We start from the raw sequence: 24,044 nt of genomic DNA on the forward strand, positions 1-24,044 counted from the left end.
CACAGAGGCAGGGCGTGCGCGGGCTGTTTCCGTTGCTACTACTTATGCAAATTAGGTCAATATTTATTGTTTGCGCTCAAAGACGATTATCCAGAAAGCAAAGTGAGCGGTCTGCTGTTATAAACACATACTCTTACTTTTTTAAAAAAAGGCTTCTTTTTGGCTTGGTTATGATATAACCAGTTTTAAATTAGGGTTTGGCCTATTGCCTGCAGGTCATGGGTCACATGCAAATACGATATTGATCAACGAATCAGAGACCCACTTTGTGACCTTTAATCGAGGATTAACTTAAGTAAATAAACTAACTCACAAGTCGTGGCATTTTCAAACTAATATCATTGCGATCGCTGCAGCCGCCAAGTTTACAGTGCCTTCTCTGCTTACCCACCCTTTTCCCACCCTGGCTTGTAAGGGATTCTTGTTACTGCTATTTACAGCATTTAATATTTACTTTAATATGCCTTGACATTGTACAATATTTGTGATTTGTTTTTGTTTTTTTGCATCTCCTAATTATGTACAGCTTTGAGATATTTCTGTTGCAATGTTTACAGTCTTTATATTATCAACTATGTAACATTAATTCCTATTGTCTTTTATCATTTACAAGTCTGCTGAATTCTGGTTTTACAGTACTTTCGTTTTTTTTGTTTTCTTGCCAGTTATGAGATTGTTTTTTCCTTTTTTCCCCCCTTTAGGGGGAATTTCATTCGTAGTGTTTTCGGTTTGTAGTACATACAACAGTTACCAGTAGTATCCCCTGGATCAGCCTTACAAGTGATTTATATATCACCTTTGAACTGTCACCTTTGACATTTCCAACGCTAGTTGTTAAAGGGGCAGACCACTGATCTCATCAGTAGTAGTAATGTGAGTTTTTAGATTAGTAATAAATACCCCCTACTGTACCCAAACACCGTCTCTGTGTGTACTATTGTGCTGCCCCCCTCCTTAACAAACCCAGATTTAAAGTGTATTGGTTACGATTTTTAGTGTATTGGTTACGATTTTTAGTGTATTGGTTACGATTTTTAGTGGGAAACACACCCATTGTCTGCAGGTAGTCAAATGCCACCAAACTATACAATAAAACAAAAAATGTATAAAAAGTGACTTTTAAGTCTACTACATCCTTAAAGAACTGAAGATATCATTAGAAAATAAACAATATGTTTAGTGTCAAAGCAATCGGCTGTTTTCAACAAGAATTCGAAAATATCACTTTTCACCAAAATGCCAAAAATATTAATCAAAATTAGATAATTGAAGATATCATCACGAAATAAACAAATATGAGGGGAGTCCACATATAGTACCTATATTGTAATATCAAAGCAATCAGACTTGGGATTTGTAACAAGAAGTTGAAAATGTCGCCAAAATTAGAGAATTAAAGATATCACTACAAAATGAACAAATTTGAGAGAGGTCTACATGTAGTACCTATATATGTAATATCAAAGCAATTGGACCACAGATCCAATTGCTTTGATATTGCATATATAGGTACTACATTTAGACTTCTGTCATATCTGTTAATTTTGTAATGATATTATTAATTCTCTAATTTTGATGAATATTTTTGTCTTTTTTTTAGTGAAAAGTGATATTTTCGATTAAGTTTGGTTGCTTTTATGTTATACATATAGGTACTACAGGTAAAACTCACTCAGATTTGTTCATGATGATATTTTCAATTCTCTATTTGTAATGATTATTTTTGTCATTTTTGGTAAAAAGAGATATTTTCAAATCCTTGTTAAAAACACAAGTCTGATTGCTTTGATACTACATATATTGTTCATTTCTAATGATATCTACTGTTCTTTAATTGAAATGTGCATTGCTTACAGCGGAGCAATCTCAGCCGACAGGCTGTTTGTTTACACTGCATAGTGTCCCCTCCTATAATATCTAATGATCACCCTTGGTGTACAACTATTCGTTTTACACTGTACCAACACAGTGTCCCTCCTAGAGTTTATAATAGTCACCCCATGGTGTACAACTATCTGGTTTTTACGCTGTACCAACACAGTGTTCCTCCTAGAGTTTATAATAGTCACCCCATGGTGTACAACTATCTGGTTTTTACACTGTACCAACACAGTGTTCCCTCCTAGAGTTTATAGTAGTCATCCCTTGGTGTACAACTATCTAGTGTTTACACTGTACCAACACAGTGTCCCCTCCTAGAGTTTATAATGGTCATCCCTTGGTGTACAACTATTCGTTTTTACACTGTACCAACACAGTGTCCCCTCCTAGAGTTTCTGATGGCCATCTCTTGGTGTACAAATATCTAGTTTTTTTTACACTGTACCAACACAGTGTCCCCTCCTAGAGTTTATAATGGCTATCCCTTGGTGTACAACTATTCGTTTTTACACTGTACCAACACAGTGTCCCCTCCTGGAGTTTATAATGGTCACCCCTTGGTGTACAACTATTCGTTTTTACACTGTACCAACACAGTGTCCCCTCCTAGAGTTTATAATGGTCACCCCATGGTGTACAACTATCTGGTTTTTACACTGTACCAACACAGTGTCCCCTCCTAGAGTTTATAATGGTCACCCCATGGTGTACAACTATCTGGTTTTTACGCTGTACCAACACAGTGTCCCTCTCCTGGAGTTTATAATGCTCACCCCTTGGTATACAACTATTCGTTTTACACTGTACCAACACAGTGTCCCTCTCCTGGAGTTTATAATGGTCACCCCTTGGTGTACAACTATTCGTTTTACACTGTACCAACACAGTGTCCCCTCCTGGAGTTTATAATGGTCATCCCTTGGTGTACAACTATCTAGTTTTTACACTGTACCAACACAGTGTCCCTCTCCTGGAGTTTATAATGCTCACCCCTTGGTGTACAACTGTTTACAAGGTTTCAACGCAGACAACGTCCCTTCCAATGTTTATATTGATCACCCCTTGATTTACTTCAATTCATGGAGTGCATTGCACTACACTAACACAAACAATGCCCCCCCAGGATATATAATGGTCACTCCTAGGTTTACTTCTATCTAGTTTTTATCCTGTAAGGTTATACCTTATAACACAGTCTCTCTATAGAAGGACTGGCCTTATAAAAAGCAAGGGCCCCCTCCCAAATATTCCAATGGGCGTGCCCTTTGTGTAGAACATTCTAGAAGGCTTTACACTACACCATCACAAATAGAAAGCAACTTTATGAAGCGTAATAGGTATGTGTCAAAGTTTACGGGTCATGTGATGCCAGACACAAAGCCAACTTCTCACCACATTAGACTGTCTGTCGTGACTGATACACCTATAAGCTGTTGAATCTAAAACACAGGTAGGTACGGGAAATAGATTGTAAAGTCAGTAGTTATAATCGTACAGTATAATGTGTGGACAATTTCTATTTAACTACATGTTTATATGCAATGAGTATTCAACTAATGCTAGTGTACACAATGGTTAGGGTGTGGACAATACATAAGTCATACTGTCTCTGCAGACTGAATTGTACCATGGACTTTAAAATGTATTTTAATGTCTAAGATTGTACAAGACATGCATGGCGATGAAAACTATTGGGTATATACACTGAATTGTACAAGACATATAGGACAGGGCATTCTTATATTGTATCTGTATATCGTATGACACAAACAAGTATGTATAAATATCAAGAACACAAAACGCAAGTTCTAAGAACTGTTTTTCATACCAGGAAACTGTTTGTGTAGCAACAGCAGCCATTTTGAAAGTTCAGTTGAAACTGAATACAATGCAGCCAAGCCCCTACCCTGATTACAGCCCCTTGAAAAAGCAAAAGAATCGTCACAATTGACACAGGGAGTCAGTAACTCAAAATAAACCACACTCCTTCTGGAAGAGATAGAAGGACTGTGAATAAACTTGACGTTTACCCTGTATGGAAGGGGGGGGGGTAATCTATTGGTTTCCGTGTATAACAAAACACAAGGGGTAAAGGCTCAAGCCATTTCATATGTCTTTTAAATTAGAATACACAGACCATAGATAAGTTAAATTGAAAAATAATTGGTGAATATTAGATGTTCTTTTAAATTTATTTGTGTTCGTACCAAAATTTACTATACCGATATTAACAGAATACATTAAGGAAACATATTGACCCAATTTACGAATTCATAATCGGGAAAAATGCTGGAAAAAATACCGAAATAATAAAAATATCTGGCAAAATATATAACCTTAGTATTATTTTTGTTAATGGCGGGATGTGCTACATAAACCCAAACGACAACAGAACGCTGTGTTTGCCGGTCAAGCAGGAGAGAAGTACAGGAGATCGAGTCTCAGTGCAGTGAGAGCGGAAATCAACCGACACGTCAACTAACCAACGTCTAATTGCAACCCGAATATTATGGAAGACCACGAGTTCAACACTGTCAACAACACCTTCAAAGGATTAATTAATCAACTTAAAATTGGGGGACTTGATAAAGTTATAAACATAAATTGTAACCTGCATGGAAGAATTGAAGAAGTAGACTGACACCAACGTGCTATCACAGTCCCAGTGATGCCTGTGGTGCTATGGACGAGTGACCCAGTTAGCACCGTTTAATTCCCATTGTAGCGTGTTAGTACAGTCAACATTGTTGTGTGAATGCAATACGCCGCAGTGAACAAAGGCGCTGCCACCGTCTATTGAGGCAAGCTTGACCTGTGTCACCTGATCGAAACTGGTTGCTAAGGACGTGAAGCTTGGCTACGGGAGATCTCGCAGTGAGCGGAACATGGAATATTAGAAAAGTTTGGGTTGATTTAACGTTTTATTTTGAGAGCCGTGGTCAGGAAGAAATGCAAATCAATAGAAAAAAATCGTTTAGTGAACAGCAAAAAATAGTTCCGACGATGACTATAAGGCACAGGCAAAAATGGATGCCACCAATAACAACTGGTGTTCTTCAGCGGCGTTCCAATTGTACCGACAAAATTGTACTAAATTAGTTAGTAACGGAAATTTATAATAAAATAAAATGAAACACCAACAAAAATCTATAAACTGAATATAAAAAAAAACTGGTAAATTCTGTGTTAGAAGTTTTGTTAATTAACCCATTAACGTTCCAACTGCCTAATTTAAATTTAGATGTTAATGGGTGCATAATAAAAATATAAAAGAAAATCAAAACACAAGAATCGTCTCATTTTGAATTGAAGGTAACTTGGGTAAGGTACTAGATATTATTATCAATATTCATAATTCAGGGTACTTACGGCAAGTGATCAAAAATTAATTCAATTTCAGGACAGCTTAGAAAAAGTTCATAAAGTCAATGAATTTCTTGAATTTCGAGAACATGTATGAAGAGTTCATTGTATTAGATTGCGAGCGGTGTCTTGAGTATGTCTGTCTGGCGTTGGTGGCGCTCTTGATAGTTGTTCCGGTTGCGATAGTTATCACGGCCTTCATTGCTGTATTGGCGTCGAAAAGTGGGCGGCTTTATGGAAGAACGATTGTGATTTCTTCAACGGAAATCGGCGTATTAGCGGTAGAAATAAGTCGGCCATGTTTATCGACAAAACGACGAATAAATACGGTAAATCGTAGTGATCGTTGTAGTGTGCTGAAGCGAGTTGAGTCGACTATATTCTCAAGATTGATGTAAGTTTCATTTGGTTCGTCACCTGCATTATTTATCAACAAGTTTAAGATTCTCATTATTTATAGGGAGGGGATAACCTAAAAATACGACGTACTCAATGTTTTAGATACACACATTATAGTCAGTGTGGTAGACGATGACATAGAATACGTCATATTAGAAGCAGATGATTATTTCCATAAATATATTCTCTAAAAATTTTCAAGAGAAACATACACCCGTCGCGACTGATTAAGATTGTCGATTTGAAACAAGTTCACGCTGCTATGACTGTCAACTTACCGAAACTACATCTACCTACGTTCAACGACGACATACAAAAATGGGCGAGTTTCAATGACGTTTTTAGTTCGGCAAAGATACACGGCTTGAAATGTACAAAAATGTCAGTACCTCCGCGCCCAATTGTTTGGTGAAGCCGCGCACACGGTTGATGGTTTACCTCTGACGGACAGTAATTATAAACATGCTCTCGATCTACTGAAGAAACGATATAACAAACCTCACAAGATAACTAATGCATATATAAAGGTATTGTGAGATCTGACAAAATCGACGAGCGAATATGACATCTTCAGAACATTTTACGATGATTTAGAAACAAATATAAGTAGACTCGAAGCACTGGGGGAAACGGAAGCGTCTAACGGTGATTTATTGGTACACATTATTTTAGAGAAACTGCCATGCAATATCCGTAGACAAATTAGACGAGAATTCTGTAAAACACATTGAAATAGCTACATGCCATTTTAGCGAATTTACTCAATACATGAATTAACAAAATCTTTATATAGCTAAAATGCCAACAATCTCATTGTGAGAATATACTTTATTCTAAATTAGCCACATCTTGAATTAGCAAAATTACAGATTAACTAAATTAGCTAAAATGACATGCTAGGTAAAAAGGCGTTTTTAACAGTATAGGCATAAAGAGCGCAATCTTGCCGAGCTACGACGAGCAATTGATACATAGCTGTGTAGGGAGGTGCTCCTGAGTGCTCAAAAGTGTGACCATTTATTACCTGGATAATGGCAAAATCTATATCCATATGTATACCAATATACCATTTCTGTCATCACTGTTTATTCCAAATAAAACAGTTACCGTATTTGCTCTATTAGAAGAGCATCTCCAATAGAAGCACATGTAAGCCAACAGTTGCATTGTATATTGATTTATTAAAATATGTATTTTACTGATTGCTCATATACGGACCTATAAGTATACCAAATCGGAAAAATATTACGAATATTTATACCTATCTTGAGCATATATAAGTCCGATACTTATACATAAAACCCATTTCAGGGGCACGTCCCCATTAGGCAAGTTCTATGTATTCCCCCCCCCCCGATAGAAGCTAGAAGCGGTTTTTTTAATCGACGAAATCAAACGGGAAATGCGCCCAGAAACTCAGTAAAGTAATGCCTCATTCTACACAGATATTTGAGGAATGACAAATGTACGCCGATCGACTCCAACGAAGAAACCGACGGTATGCGAGTGTTGTAAAGAAACTCACTAACACAATGATTGTATAACAAACGACATGACAAAGTCAAATGGGACAGACGTTGTTATATTTGTCTTGGAAACCACCGTTTCACTCATTGTAAATCGAGAAATACGATGTGGGCGGACCACCACACCTCGATATGCACCAGGACGGACACGAACCCCGGTCAATGACTTCATGTGCGGATCGTAATTCGCGATTTAATGCTGCCTCGTCGACTCAAACACATGTCAACTTTGCGAGAAATGAAGATACCCCGCGTGACTATCAGATAAAACCGACAGTTGCCCAAGTTTCCGCGAAATCGGATGCAATAAACGCGACCATATTGACGAGAGTTCCACATGTTCCTTCCTCACATCTGACCGACAAACTCAACATTAAACTCGACCATAGTGAGTCTGAGAATATTAGATTGGTTACATTTGGAAATATCGGCACACAAATACGATCATTCGATGTAGCAACGTTCACACTTTAAACCTTATACGGACCTCGAACTACTACCGCTCTCATCGTTCCCCGGATCTAATATGATCACCCGCCCTATTTTTAATTTGCCACACTTACGAGGTTTAAAACTGTCACATCTGTTGTCAACCGTGGACTCGTTCGAACTGTCTGTATTAATAGTGGCTGACTACTATATGAACTTTGTTGAAGACCATGTAATTCGTGGTAACGGTCCTACTGCTATGTGTGGTCGAAACTCGGCTCTACAGGTATAGGAAATATGCCTGACATTAATGCCATTATGTTACACGCCGCCATTAGCACATATGAAGAAGAAAATCAACTTCAAATCTACTGGGATTTGGAATCGATTGGTATCAAAGACGACTTTCGACACTAAAACCTATAAAAATGAATGATGAAATGAAATATAAAACTTATAAAAATAGCAGCTTGAAAAATATTAGTTCAAATTTAGACTTGCCTTCATTTTACCGATGTCACTAGAATAAATCAAGAAAACTACGCAAGTGACTGTATTTACAGACAATTAACGGTTACATAGAAAACACGGTACAGTTGGAGGCGTGGTCTGTTCAGAATTTGTCAAGAACCAATCACAAGACTGGTTATGAACCAGTTGAGCGTGGCTAACCGAGTTTTGGCACATTCTGAATAAGCCACGCCTCTAACTGTGCCAACATTCCGTTGACTGTTAGAATATTCGGTAGGTAATTGTGAGGTTGGTAACAAGTGTGAAAAAAGGAAACTCATGAATTCATGTTATCTCAACTTTGGAAACAGTATGATTTGAGTATGTATATAGGGTATCTATTTTAAGTTTCTGGACTTGAAAAGCGATATAAGCTCACCAAAAAAAATACGTCTTTAGAGGCTTTTTTTAAAAAGTTATACTTCAGCATAAGTACCAGGTCTGACTTGGAGTAATCCCCCACCCCCACCCACTTGGTGACTGCCTACTGGCTGGACCACCAGTACTCAACGACCTCACCTCGGTGTTACTCGGATTTCGCGAACATCCTATCGCATTGACGAGTGAATTCAGAAAGTTTTTTTTCAAATACGTCTTGAACCTTGTGAACGATAGCTTGCAAAGTTCTTGTGGCTTTCTGATCCAAGAGATATGAGAGCGAATTCGTCAGTTATCAATTCAAATCGATTTAATTCGGCGCTGTGTGTTTACCTTTCATTTTGAATGCCGTAGTAAAAACGCAGATGGAAGCAAATTCTGACATTCCGACCTTCTCCGATTTGAAATAGAACGTATATGTGAATGACGTCATAGCCGGTTGTATGTCTGAATCTGACGCTATACAATATTACAAATAATCCAATCAACTAATGAGTTCTTGTGGTTTCAACCTTCTATCAGGAGGTAAATTCTTCTTCACGGGGTTCTCCACACGTGTCAGGGAGAGGGGGGGGGATCTCGTCTCGTCTCTATATCTCGTCCCCTTTAGGTACGGGACCGGGAAAGTCACTTTAGCTTTACAGTCAAATAAGACACATACAACGAAATACGTTTTAACTCTCGTCTTAGTCGATCATTCGAGCACTCTATTAGACACAGCGCCCTGGGGAAAAGTCGCCAAGACTATCGCAAGGCTGACCCAAGACTCGCCCAAGACTATCCAGGACTGCGTCTGTTCTTGTGTGCTCGCCAAGACCAACTAAAAAACAACTTTATTCATTTTCAAAACTCTAACCAATTACAAAGCAGTAAAAAGACTCTAGGGCGTAACCTTCAATCATAAAGCCAATCACACTAAGTACTGAATACGTCATATCTTTTGATTAATCGTTCACTACATTAATAACTATGGATGTAAACTGTCAGAAATAGTAGTCAGAATAGCGACAGTTATCTCGTAATTAGTTCCAAATCACTGAGTCGAGTTCCGTCCAAAACTTCACATGGCCTAAACGGTGACAGACATAACACAGCAATTCACTCGTAATCAGCTAATTAAGTCGATTAACAGATACGCGAAAACTAATTCATGACACTTCGCTCGTGATCCTCGAACATTAATGAGATTAAACTGAAGACCGCGCCCGACTATGTCTAACAATTGGGATCGATCTAAATGAGATCACAAATAGTACATTAAATCGTCAATATTTGAAACAACAGATGACTCACACAACAACACAAACGACTGTGAACTGAACGTTTTTTTCTGATACTTCCATGAAAGCATATAGTGCCGTTGTTTTCTTCAGGAAAACCAACAAAACGGCTATTTTTTATGGCAAAAAACCGAGTCGCGCCGATCAACTGCAAAACACTGACTTTCCCTCGTCTCAGTAGAGTTGATGGCAGCCTTAGTTGTCACGTGATTGAGCAAGTTTGTTGACAATGCGTTATCTCCGAAACTGAACATTACTGAACGCGTATTGAGATGTGAAAGTTAAATAACATTACATTGAATTAATAGTGATAGGAAAGTGTCTTTATTCATTGCTAACAGAGTGAAGGAAATTACCGGCTACGAATACATGTGTAAATATTGTCCCACAGCTGACAATCTAGCTGACCTACTGACTCGAGGAATTACTGTAAATGAATTGAACATGTATTCTTGTGCAAGATAACTGTCAATCTGCACGCTATTCGATTCGTCTCTCTTCGGTGACGTTGAACGTGACACGAATCCGCGCACCGATGACGTCACGCACTAGGTCAACGAACTATGTCCCGGGGATTCCCTCGATCTACGTTCTTACGTCAACATCGACGCGTCCGCCGATGTCAACATCATCGTGTTTATTCGCGGCCCACAGATACCGGTAGGCGTAAACAGAAACACACCCACAGTTTTTTGATGTGAAGGACATTCATCAATTTGAGACGCGTCGTGTTCGATACGGGACTTATAGCAACGTATACAATGAGACAGTTCCCTCCGCGGTTCAAATGGCTTCGAACTTAAACAAACGATTAACAACTCTGAACTCTAGGTGGCGCTCACACTAAATCTTCAAAAACAGTCCGACTTTACATGGTACGTGTTCTGTTGCAAGACACTATATAATTAGTATATAGTGGAACATGATAACTTTTCCAAGGCAACTTGGCAAGTTTCACATACATTGGAAAAATTGCAAGGCAGAACACAATAAAAAATAAAAAACGAGCACAGTGGGTAAAAAATAACATAATAACAAGATTCGGGCATCATGAAAACAAAAATATCCCCTCCTTCTCGAAGGCGCAACTTTACTAGGGGGTCCAGGGGCATACTACCCTTTAAAAATGTTGAAATCTAGACCCTCTGAAACTCTATTTCCTGCATTTTGAGGGTCAAATGTTGCTGACTCAAAAGGTTTCAGCTCGATTTTAGCGGGGGCGACGCCCGACCACCCACACTGTAGCGTGCCGAGGAGCGGCCCACAGCCTAGCCGTCTACCGCTTTTACTGCGTGAAAGTTGTTTTTTTAACTCGTGCCGCGCCCCGCCCGAGTCTTTACCGGTATAATGCGGACTCATGAATTATCTAACTGGAAACCGTAGGATTCGTCTATATTCTACGACAAAGAGAGCATTTTTCATAGGACTTTCCGCTAGGGATAACAATTAGTCCGCCTTTTAAACAATACTGTGCATTAAAAATGGACCTTCGAACCCCCATCTGCGAATGGAAAATGGAAAGTACGTTGCTTAGTCACCGTGGAAATCAGATCAACCACCCGACACGGTTATCGTGTACAATTGAGGTTGTAGGCTATGAGGGAACCAGAATTGTAATTGCGTATTACAGCGTGTGACATATTGGGACTTTGCCATCTGAGTAGTCGCTGTGTTGGTGTGGCTTGTAGTGTCACTTATGTGTGGGCTTCGAATCGACGTTCAGCATCATCAAAGAGGTTTGATTGACAGACCTCAGTGACGTAATGAAAGTCGGCGTTGAAACACACTTGCAAATGCGCTATTCTAATAAAGTCACAAATATGAGGTTTGATTTTGGCGCGACTTGCACTACTTCGATACTTCACAATCACCTAAAAATACCTATTTAAAGCTTGGTAACGTTTCAGTTTGTACTCGTTGATCTGCACAACAGCCAGGGTCACAATCTTTGTTTATATTAGATCCATATATCCCGTGCATGCGTGGCGCGAGGACTACCGCCCTTTAAATATATTTTCGGGGCCAGTACCCACATCTTGGTTCTTATTTTCATCAACAAAGGGGTGAAAACTATTTTTTTTCCTTCTCGTTTGCCGCAGGAAAAATAAGGATTGAGCAAGTTTACATGCCCTGTAACGTAAACGTAAATTTTGTAAATATATGAATGGTGATTGTTTTACGCATATGCATTATGCTATTCAATTTTATTTCAACATTTGAAAATAATACCAGTCAAATTATTTGCGTGTTCTAAAACTCACCATACGTAAAAGATATTTCTAGGTCAACTCGTGACCTGGCGACATTTGACCTCGAAAGGTGGCCTGTCAATCATTTTCGAAAAGATAAAATGTATCAACATGTTGCCTGGTAACATGTTTCCACGATTTTCCTAATAACAAGTTGAACGCTGTTTGCCTCTGGTGGTTGTATCGTGCCAAGATCGTAAAAATACAACAATTTGAAACGAGTTACTCCGACTCGTTTGGTGTGTTGAGTTTTTGACGTGTACTCAACACTCGTACTCTCAGAACAAACCAGTGTCGTATGTTTTTATTGGCAAACCATTCGTATAATAAAACATGGGGCTCTGTGATTGTACACAGGGACTAGGATACAAATAAACAACAAATTGCGTCGTGTGATTATTCAATGTTAACTTTTTGGTAAATACTATCACATTTACTAATATTAAATATGTACATATGTGTACAGTTTCCACTCAGGACTGTACACTGTAGTCCACTTTTATTGACAGTAATCATCACCACAACAGATGAAATATAACCCCACCGGGCATTCCCGAAGAAGGACGTTAGTTTTGGACGTTAGTTTTGGTTGTAAGTTCTAGATTTCATTGCTATGTTTTGGAACGCCGTTCATTTGACGTGTCCCCATGAATAGATCTGTGTGAAAATATTGTAAACATATTCTGACTCTCACAATATTACCTATTCACATTTCAAACTCAGAGATCTACTCTAAATACAACCACTATATTCACAAACGTGTCAGAGTTGATACTACTATATACATAAATCAGTGAGTGTTTATTGACACCATATTTGGAATGCTTGTCAAACTGTCAGTGATGTTTTCAACGAAAATACGTTTATTTTGTAAATTTCACTGACTAGGTCATGACACAGCTGTTTCGAAGGTTATGTTGTTGTAAATACATTGTAACAAGAAGCCAGTTAAACTACAATATTCCACGTTTTTGGAATGAAATTCAGTCAGACTTACGTCGCGAAATCTTGTTTACAACTCACGGTAATATAAAACTCAAACAGCGCAGAATATAAAACGAATTCAGTGAAAATGAAAACAAACTTTACAAGTAGTGTTAGCAGAGATGCTTCTGTATTTATGAAATACAAAATTGAATCTGATAATACTGAGAATTTCGTGAAATTCGGCGAAGTTCTCTCAACACAGCGGACGTACCACCCTACTGCGCATGCGCAAAAAACACAAAAAATGAACAGGAAATATTTAGACACTAAATTTCCAATTTTTTTATAAAATATGTTTTATTCATAAATTGTGAGTGCTTAATAAATATCAGAAAACTCTACTTTACCTAATAATGTATGTATGACGTCAGATATCAACTTATACACGCGATTTTGAGAGTATTTGCGAACGGAGCCGACAGGTTGTGTTGTCTTCAAAACGGCAGACTACAGTGTAATGATCACGTGCAAGTAATGACGTCATTATGTTCTATTTTTAGATGGAATGTGTGAAATTGGTGATTAGTGTTGTTGTGGTCGTTGTTATAGCAACACTGATATATCATGACTTCAAACACACCACATTGGGTGGAGTGGCCAGGTGGTGGTTTGTATTACATTGCTCATAACTGTGGATTGAGTAAATTTCCGAGTGAAGTCTTTGATGAAAGTCGTAGAAATGTTGTGCAGATATGGCTGCAAGGAAACAATATTTCAGAAATTCCAGACAATATTTCTTGTTTACGTCACCTGAAAGTACTGTTGTTATCTGACAACAATCTGAGAACAATTCCAGATAACATTGGAAACCTTTCACAACTAGAATGGCTGTCCCTGGATGGCAACCCATTGATAGATCTACCCGTGTCTTTGAGAAGACTAAAGAATCTGAAGACGTTCACCTGTGACGTCATAGACGGTATTTTAGAAGAAGATGTGAGGATTGAGAACAACAAGACGGAAATCAGAAAACTATTTGATAAAGTGTTTAAAAGAAAAGGTAAACACAAATAAACAAATAAACAAACAAATCCAGGTAAACAATAAACAAAAGTTGAGCACGTGACCAAATTTGAATATTTTTTTCAAAATGCAAAAAAAAAATTAAAAGTGAGTTTTAAAAATTTAAGACCCGTTGGGGGGGGGGGTCTCGAATGGTCACGTGACCAACCGAAAACCCGAATTTTTATTTTAATCAAAGATTGATTTTAGCTATTGCCATTGTCAAAAATGAAATGCACAGGCAGTGTGAATATCAGTGAAAGTTATTTTGAATTTTACAATGTGTTCTTTATAAAATTGTAAATCGAATGTTGGGCTAAAAATATAGAATGTGTAATCAACGTGTTTGCGTTAGACTCGTTCGTTGGCGAGTGGATTATAGTTGCTGAGATTTATCAATTTAAATCCAAGAATTGTAACCATTATCCTAAAACAGAGACTATGAGGTCAGTGTCAAACCTTTATTTCATTGATCAGAAGTACTGTGCTCACAATGTGACTTGAACTCGGTCAAACAACTGATGATGACAATATTGACATGTGCCAGTTCAAAAACACTATATGCATGTATCAGTGCCAACTGATCATGACACGTTACAGTTTGTAAACACGAGTAGGTAATCGGAGTATAGAGAATTCCAGCACAGTACAAGGGACATCAAATAACACTGAAACAGATATTGTGTAATAATTTTCAAAACAGGGAACGAAATTGACAATAGAATCAAATATAATTCCGTTTTTCTTCCAGTCCTCTCAAAACTCAAAAATAACTCCCATATCAAATGATCCACAGTCAATGTTGAGATAAAATGACAGTATTTTTGAAATCTGCTAATCTTGTAAGCATGCATAGTTTATGTGAATTGTATCTGAATGGGAACAAATTTGAAAAAAGAATATTAGATAATATTAATTTATGAATTAAATCATATTCTATTATTTTAAATACCAAGTAATGTAAACACATGGATGACCCACAATTCATGTTACAACTATCTCAGTGCTGTTCACATATGCACATAAATTAAAAAAATGACAAAAGATTAATTATGCCCTTTTTAGTAAAGTATTATTATTAATTTACGATGTAACAGTTATCTAAAAATAAGAAAAAATATATATTTTTAATTTAATTCCAATAATTTGACATGTTTATAATTAACACAATTCAGGTCAGCTCTCATGACCCCAGTCATACAAGATAAAATATAACAATTGTTAGTGCCTTTACCGATCAAAGTCTTGTTAGAAACTTGTTAAATCATTTTACAGTATTGATTAGATTTTGATACATAATTCTTAGGGAATTTTATCTTTTTATAACAACAGTTTGCTCAAAACTTGATACATGCATAGTGTTTTTGTAGTTGAAAGTCTAACTCTGATTTAGAATTAGGGCCAAGTAAAATATATCCTGTGTTTCCAGCAACCTTTTATACCTACCAATATTTGTAAGTGAAATCAAAAATTGTATTTAAATCAAAAATTATTTTTCATGTCACATCCCTAAACAGTTGTGTTCTTGTATATCATAGTTTCTCTTAATGATTTGACTCTAGTATAATGTACCCATCAGTTGTTTTCATTTGTTCCTCTGGAATTTTTTTTTTATTGTCATCATTTTTTATTTGTGTTCTTGAACTTGAACATGACTGAAATGATGTTTCAACAAAGGTCAACAGTTTGGTAGATTATTTCCACTTTTCTTTTCTTGCAAATTAGCCATGGTCACTTCTTGTATTTTTCTTTGTTTAGTGAATGGTATTTATTGAGATTTAGAACTTTTTTGTAAAAAATGATTTAATATCATGGCAAATAACTTTTCTCTAATCATTTTTCTAATCTGTAGTTAGTCCATTATTATGTTCTTGTAATATCCGAAGAAATTAGTTTATCGGAAAAAATAAGCTAAAAAAAATCTACTGGTAGCAGGATATCACATTTGTTTTATTATCTGTTCCACTCGCTGATATAGAACCACTCTCTGATTGCAATGAAACTTATGACATAATTTCTCTGGGATTATGCATGGTTCAGAATATCCATTAATTATCAAATTTACATCATATTTACAGTTTTATTTTTTTTTTAAATATCTTACCAATCATTCATAAAATGGTGATGTAACTCACCAACTAACCTGTGCTTATAATTTTTTGCTATGAATAATTTTCTAATTTCCATTGGGAGTTGCAACAAATAAATAAAAATAAACAAAAATAAGGAATAGCTTGGTACATAGGTGTTTCATAACCACATACCTTAAATTAAAAAAAATAGAATCCCAAATTACAGTGAATTCTTGATTAAATCACAAATCATTTGTTGATAGAAAACCAAAATTTCTATTGAAACACAATCCCTCAGGTTTTCACAATGTTTTATAGCTATAAAACACAGAATTAAAATAATTAGTTTTAAAATTAGAATACCATATGATGGTGAAATCTTAACTGATCAAACTTAAAATAAACAACAAAAATTAGCTTAAATAAGTCCTGAACCATTGGTCCAAGAAAAGAAATCTGTGATAAATGTAATTTTGGAGAACCAAAGAATGATGCTAGCAATCAAATTTTTTAAACCGGTATAAATTATGAAAATCCACCAAATAATTAATATGAAATTGTAGTTTTAGAATGGCTACATTTTGGAGTCTTATGGAACCTAATTGTAGTTCTTAGTTGAAATCCTTACATAAATATCTAATCTGGATCAAATAACCAATTTTAAGCTCATTTTTCATGGGTAATCTGCATACAGTAAGCCGATTTTAAACGTATTTTTAATAGATAGTCTGATAAAACCGTTCAAAACTGTTTTCATACACACACAATTGTTTGTGCTCTGACACAGACCTGGTTTGTGTTGATTTAATGTTGTGCATATTACTGTAAAATCTGTATTAGATACAATGATACAAATGATACAATGCAACAACCACATTGCTCCAAAGCCAACATATGCCTGACAGAATGATGTAGTTTTTCACTTCCCCCATCGATTTGTTGTCAGTACCGGTCAAATTGCAGGAATGTCAGATAGTGGCAGTGAATGAGTTTCTTTGTTTGTTAACATAATGCGTGATAAGGTGCTGGCAAATTTGTGATTTTTTTCGACAATGTAAACACAATTTGTCTCCCTGATTAAAAGTGAGTGTCTTCACAGGAAAGACACAGTCTGTAGTTGTACCCTGACAAGGTCGTGTGAGTTGCACCCTCTGTACAGTGTTACCATGGCTACCAATATGAATATTCATTGAAACTCATTGCAAGAAGGCTTAAAATTTGCAAATTCGCAGTATTGATCTTGATTGATTGACGAGACGTACACTATTCTGTCAGGCATAAGTGGGGTCTGACGCTACTCGGCCGGTGAGGGCGCCACCCATACTTACATGTCAGGCTACAACTGTGGATGTGGCTTGTATTTTAGCATCTACACATATGATGATTGTTACAGTGGCACATATATAGAAACTTGATTAGCTATAATAGTCAAAGCTTACAAGTTGCAGTTCTCAGAATAACCATGGGGCTAGTACGTGTATGTAAAAGAGTTACCGTAATGTCAAAATTAAACGTCATGGATTAATTCAAAATATCAACGATAACAAAATTACAACTATAAAATGGTTTAGAACTAAAATAATAACAAAGACTGCAACAAAAGCCAAATAAAAATGTGTATATTAATCTACATTAAATGGTGAAAACAAGAATATAAAAAAAATGAGATAATGATAATAATGTTGTTGCGATAAATTTAGGGGAGGTGTTGCTGCCTTATTTCCATACATTATTTAATATATTATGCCAAAGGGATAGGCATTTATTTGTTATTTAATAACATTATGAATTTGTTTTCATTGTGGCACTTTCTTCTCTGCTGTTTCAAATAAGCTATTCTTTTGTGTCTGGTATCTTGAACATGTCATTATGAAATGATATTCATTTTCAATCTGGTTATTGGTACAGAAATTACAACTTCTCTTTTCCATTGCAGTGTGAGTATGTCTGCCTGTTTTTATTTTGAGGCAATGGTTCCCCATCTGAATTTTGTCAGAATTTGTCACAGTTCAATATTTTGGAGTTCAGTTAGGTAGCTTTCTAATTTAAACTCTGTTTTAAATTTTCTATTGTTCTAAGTTTATTTTTTCAGTGAACATTTGGTCTGGAGTCAACATGAATTTCCATTTAATGCATTAAGCATTATGTCCAAAACCACTGGTCTGATTTTTGGTATGAAGGTACCCTGTGGGATAGAAATTGAAAGTTGTTCATAGATCAGTCTATAATTCTGCAAATTGGGTCAAAAAAAGATAAAAATTGACATTTTTGTCAATTTCTCAAAAACCTTCAGTCTGATGACTTAATATTTAGCTTATAAGTACGTACGCCGCTCATCTGTGTAGCTTGTTGATGTGGTACCATTTTCTTCAATTTTCTATTTTTAGTGATTTTTTTATCATTATTTTTAACTTGTTTTGTTCAAATCATATTTTTTTTAAAAATTCTCTCCAACCATCATACAGATTGCTTTCATGTCAACCATAAAGTTTTGTCCATTTTGTCATGTGATGGAGTTTTCTTTTAATCTTGTATTTTTTGTGATTATTTTAGAGCTTTATTTTGTTGAATTTTTTTGGCAGAAATTCTATTTACACTAATTTTTTTCAAACTGCTAGATTTTTGACTCCCATGTGCGAAGCAGATAATGGGAGTCTTTGCAGTTAGTGTGTCTGTGTGCGTGTATGTGTGTGTGTGTGTGTGTGTGTGTGTGTGTGTATGTGTGTATGTGTGTTCGACTGTTCCACTGCTATCTCAAGAACCATTCATCGGTTTTTGATGAAACTTGGTGCATAGATGCTCTGGGCCAATGCGCAGATTTGATTAGGTTTTGGTAAAAATCCGTGCATATTAATTACCTAATTTGCATGATAATTAGCTGATTTTTAGCTGTTCCATGATTGTTCCACTGATATCTAAACAACCACTCATTGGATTTTTATGAAACTTGGTACATAGATGCTCTGAACTAATGCTAGGTTTTGATTAGTTTTTTGTAATAATCCGTGGATACTAATTACCTAATTTGCATAATGATTGGTCATTTTTCGGTTTTCCCACTGATATCTCAAGTACTAATCATCACATTTCAATGAAACTTGGTACATAGATGTCATATGACACTCCACAGACCTAATAGTTTTTATGGTAATATCAGTACATATTAATTACCTAATTTGCATAATTAATTATTTTTCAGCATTTGATATAAGTAGTGAGCATTACATTTCAACGAAACTTGGTACTTACATACTCAAGGACTATGCAGAGATTGATTGTTTCCGATAAATATTTGTGCATATTAATCACCTAATTTGCATAATTAGTTAATTTTCAGCTTTTCCATGGGTATCTCAAGTACTAATCATCGCATTTCAATGACACTTGGTACATAGATTCTTTAGGACTATGCATAGACCTGATTAGTTTTAGGGTAAATAATTGTGCATATTAATCACCTAATTTGCATAATTAACCAACTTTCACACTGATATCTCAGGACCTAATCATCACATATCAATGAATGTTTGTACATGGATGCTGTAGGACAATAGACAGACCTGGATAATTGTGGGTTAAAATCTGTACATATTAATTACCTAATTTGCATAATTAACCAATTTTAAGCTTTCACACTGATATCTAAAGTACTAATTATGCCATTTCAATGAAACTTAGTACAAAGATGCTCTAGGACAATGTACAAACCTAATTAGTTTGGAGTAAAAATCTGTTCATATTAATTCCCTAATTAGCATAATAATTCATATTTTTTTGGTTCTAATCACATTTCAATTAAACTTGGAAACATAGATTTTCTGTTACATTGCGCAGACCTCATTAGTTTTACACTCAAATCTGTTCATATTAATTTTCTGATTTGCATAATTAGTTTTCAGCTAAGTAATTTCGAATTATATTTAATGTGTCTCCAATACTCTCAGCACATGGGAGTTCTTTCTAAGCTTTCTTTGATTATTTTTTTATTTTCGGTGTAAAGGTTCCTTATTGGTGAAGATGGTGATTTGTTTAAGAAATGTAGATTAAATAATAATCTGCAAATTGGATCAGAAATGCGAAAACATCACAATTTTTCTTTTCAACAATTACTATTATAGACAATCTCTAGGATCTGAAGTGCCCTCTCATGAAGCTGCTTTTTTAAAAACTGAACAATATCCCTGTCTTTTTTTCAACAGATAGCATTTGGCAATGCATCGTGCCAAGGAGTAGACAATTCATAGAGTGATCACCCACATACAGCATTGCTTAACTATACATTGCATGCTTAAAGCAATACCAATTTCTTGTGAAATTTTCTAATTTCATTTATAAAATTTAACACCTACAGATTAATCATGGCATTGAAACACTTGTGCAAGTATTGTATATTATACTTCAAATTTGTTGCTAGGCTAATGTTATAATTACCAATGAGTGTCAGGCCCATTGTCATATTTTTCAGTGAGGTACCGAGGGTACAGTAGATTTTGGTGATAATAGTGCTACTAGTAAATATATGACTGTTTAATATTAGCAGTACTTTGTAGATGTATGTACTATGAAATTTGTGGTGGTATAGAGTTAGGAAGGGGCACTTGTAACTGTTTACCTACAAAGCTCACAGCCGTCATGTCAATACATACAACACTCATACATGTACAAAATACTGTCTTGGTGCAATGCCCCGGCACACTGTGTTTCAAGTAGACAGGTTGGTTATCTTCATTTTTTTAACAAACAGATAGAACTTTTGCATAATCAGTCACCTCAACCTACTGCATGTACATGGTTTATATCGCGAAAATTTTCAAGTAGCGGACCATTTTTGTCATGTCAATTTTCAAATCTCCAACTGTTTTTTTCAAATAGTAGATTGATTTAAAAGTAGCAGACTTTTTGTAGTTGTAGGCCACTGTAGAATGGTGGATTTTTGGTTCTAAAATGTTTAGAAAGAATTGGTGGCTTCCCTTACAGATGTGACTGCTTATACTAATTTTATAGTAATTATTAAATTTACATAATTTTGCTACTTTTTTGTGTTCTACAAATATTATCAAATTTTTATGAAATTTGGTGCATGCATGCTCTGGAAGAAATCACATAGCCAAGTAATTCTTTGTTGAAATCTTTTCATTTTTAATATATTTTTAATTAGCATAGAAATTTCCTGTTGTAGTGTTTGGTTGCAATCTGTTCTTTTTAAATACTTAATTTGCTTAAGTACTAGTGAAATGCTCCCTCATATTTTTTTGTCAATGTGAGAAAGAAATAGCTTTTGAAAATTCTGGTGTTTTTTGTTTTGTTCTGGTGTTTTGATTTATTTCAACTAATCAGTAGAGCACTTTTATGAATGTTTAACAAAAATGCTTATGTGACTATAAGCCTTAGTAGTATATGTGTACTGCAACAACTGGGAGACATTGTTTAGCACTTTAATGCAGTAGTGAATATACAAGAAATAAAACAAGAGGGAGTAGCATAATTCCAAAATCACTCTTTTTTCCAGCAACCTTTCACAGCATTATCATAAATTAACAATCCCTTGCGACATAATTTAATCATCTCTCCCCAAATTAGTGACAGCATTACAACTATTTAAAAAAAAAACCCATTGTACATTTATTCAATTATTTTGAATGTTGTGTAGTTACATTTCATAATCATAAGTCAATCTCTAGTATTAATATTAACCAAGTATGAATATAGCAAAAAGATTGTAACTATGGGTAACCAAACAGAAACCATTTAACAAAATTCACCACTTTTTTGTGTACCAATAATTACATTTCATAATTGTCATTCAGTCGCTAGTATCAGTATCAAATAAGTATGAATTTGTAAATGTTTACAAGAAATTTGACATTACCACATAACACTACATTTTGCTTTTATTTTTTGTTTTTTTATTTTTTGAAAAGCATGGAGTGATAGATATAAGGCATTCCGTTCCTTTCTAATGATTCCTGTGAATATGTTGTGTATGAATAGACCATGGTAACCATGTGTAAACACTATGGATATTGACTCCTGTGAATATGTTTTGAATGAACAGACCATGGTAACCATGCATAAACACTATGGATATTGACTCCTGTGAATATGTTGTGAATGAATAGACCATGGTAACCATGCGTAAACACTATGGATATTGACTTCTGTGAATATGTTGTGAATGAATAGACCATGGTAACCATGCGTAAACACTATGAATATTGACTCCTGTGAATATGTTGTGAATGAATATACCATGGTAACCATGTGTAAACACTATGGATATTGACTCCTGTGAATATGTTGTGAATGAATAGACCATGGTAACCATGCGTAAACACTATGGATATTGTCTCCAGTGAATATGTTGTGAATAATAGACCATGGTAACCATGCGTAAACACTATGGATATTGACTCCTGTGAATATGTTGTGAATGAACAGACCATGGTAACCATGTGTAAACACTATGGATATTGACTCCTGTGAATATGTTGTGAATGAACAGACCATGGTATCCATGTGTAAAAACTATGGATATTGATTCCTGTGAATATGTTGTGAATGACTAGACCATGGTAACCATGTGTAAACACTATGGATATTGACTCCTGTGAATATGTTATGAATGAATAGACCATGGTAACCATGCGTAAACACTATGGATATTGACTCCTGTGAATATGTTGTGAATGAATAGGCCATAGTAACCATGCGTAAACACTATGGATATTGACTCCTGTGAATATGTTGTGAATGAATAGACCATGGTAACCATGCGTAAACACTATGGATATTGACTCCTGTGAATATGTTGTGAATGAATAGGCCATAGTAACCATGCGTAAACACTATGGATATTGACTCCTGTGAATATGTTATGAATGAATAGACCATGGTAACCATGCGTAAACACTATGGATATTGACTCCTGTGAATATGTTGTGAATGAATAGGCCATAGTAACCATGCGTAAACACTATGGATATTGACTCCTGTGAATATGTTGTGAATGAATAGACCATGGTAACCATGCGTAAACACTATGGATATTGACTCCTGTGAATATGTTGTGAATGAATAGACCATGGTAACCATGCGTAAACACTATGGATATTGACTCCTGTGAATATGTTGTGAATGAATAGGCCATAGTAACCATGCGTAAACACTATGGATATTGACTCCTGTGAATATGTTATGAATGAATAGACCATGGTAACCATGCGTAAACACTATGGATATTGACTCCTGTGAATATGTTGTGAATGAATAGGCCATAGTAACCATGCGTAAACACTATGGATATTGACTCCTGTGAATATGTTATGAATGAATAGACCATGGTAACCATGCGTAAACACTATGGATATTGACTCCTGTGAATATGTTATGAATGACTAGACCATGGTAACCATGCGTAAACACTATGGATATTGACTCCTGTGAATATGTTATGAATAGACCATGGTAACCATGCGTAAACACTATGGATATGGACTCCCGTGAATATGTTGTGAATGAATAGACCATGGTAACCATGTGTAAACACTATGGATATTGACTCCTGTGAATATGTTGTGAATGAATAGACCATGGTAACCATGCGTAAACACTATGGATATTGACTCCTGTGAATATGTTGTGAATGAACAGACCATGGTAACCATGTGTAAACACTATGGATATTGACTCCTGTGAATATGTTGTGAATGACTAGACCATGGTAACCATGCATAAACACTATGGGTATTGACTCCTGTGAATATGTTGTGAATGACTAGACCATGGTAACCATGCGTAAACACTATGGGTATTGACTCCTGTGAATATGTTGTGAATGAATAGACCATGGTAACCATGCGTAAACACTATGGATATTGACTCCAGTGAATATGTTGTGAATAATAGACCATGGCAACCATGCGTAAACACTATGGATATTGACTCCTGTGAATATGTTGTGAATGAACA

General features: G+C 35.7%; 1 protein-coding gene across 1 annotated transcript in view; it reads left to right on the top strand.

The window, feature by feature from the left end:
* Positions 1-3,191: 3,191 nt before the first annotated feature.
* Positions 3,192-24,044, top strand: part of LOC146729931 (uncharacterized) — a 60,892-nt gene continuing 40,039 nt past the window's right edge. The window contains exons 1-2 of the mRNA XM_085494709.1: positions 3,192-3,331; positions 13,503-14,002. Of these exons, the coding sequence (XP_085350835.1) occupies positions 13,567-14,002 (436 nt within the window). The 5' untranslated portion in view covers positions 3,192-3,331; positions 13,503-13,566. The remainder of the gene's footprint in view (positions 3,332-13,502; positions 14,003-24,044) is intronic.

Source organism: Saccoglossus kowalevskii, chromosome 20 (assembly GCF_978046115.1).
Source record: "Saccoglossus kowalevskii chromosome 20, keSacKowa6.1, whole genome shotgun sequence".
NCBI classification, from domain to species: domain Eukaryota; kingdom Metazoa; phylum Hemichordata; class Enteropneusta; family Harrimaniidae; genus Saccoglossus; species Saccoglossus kowalevskii.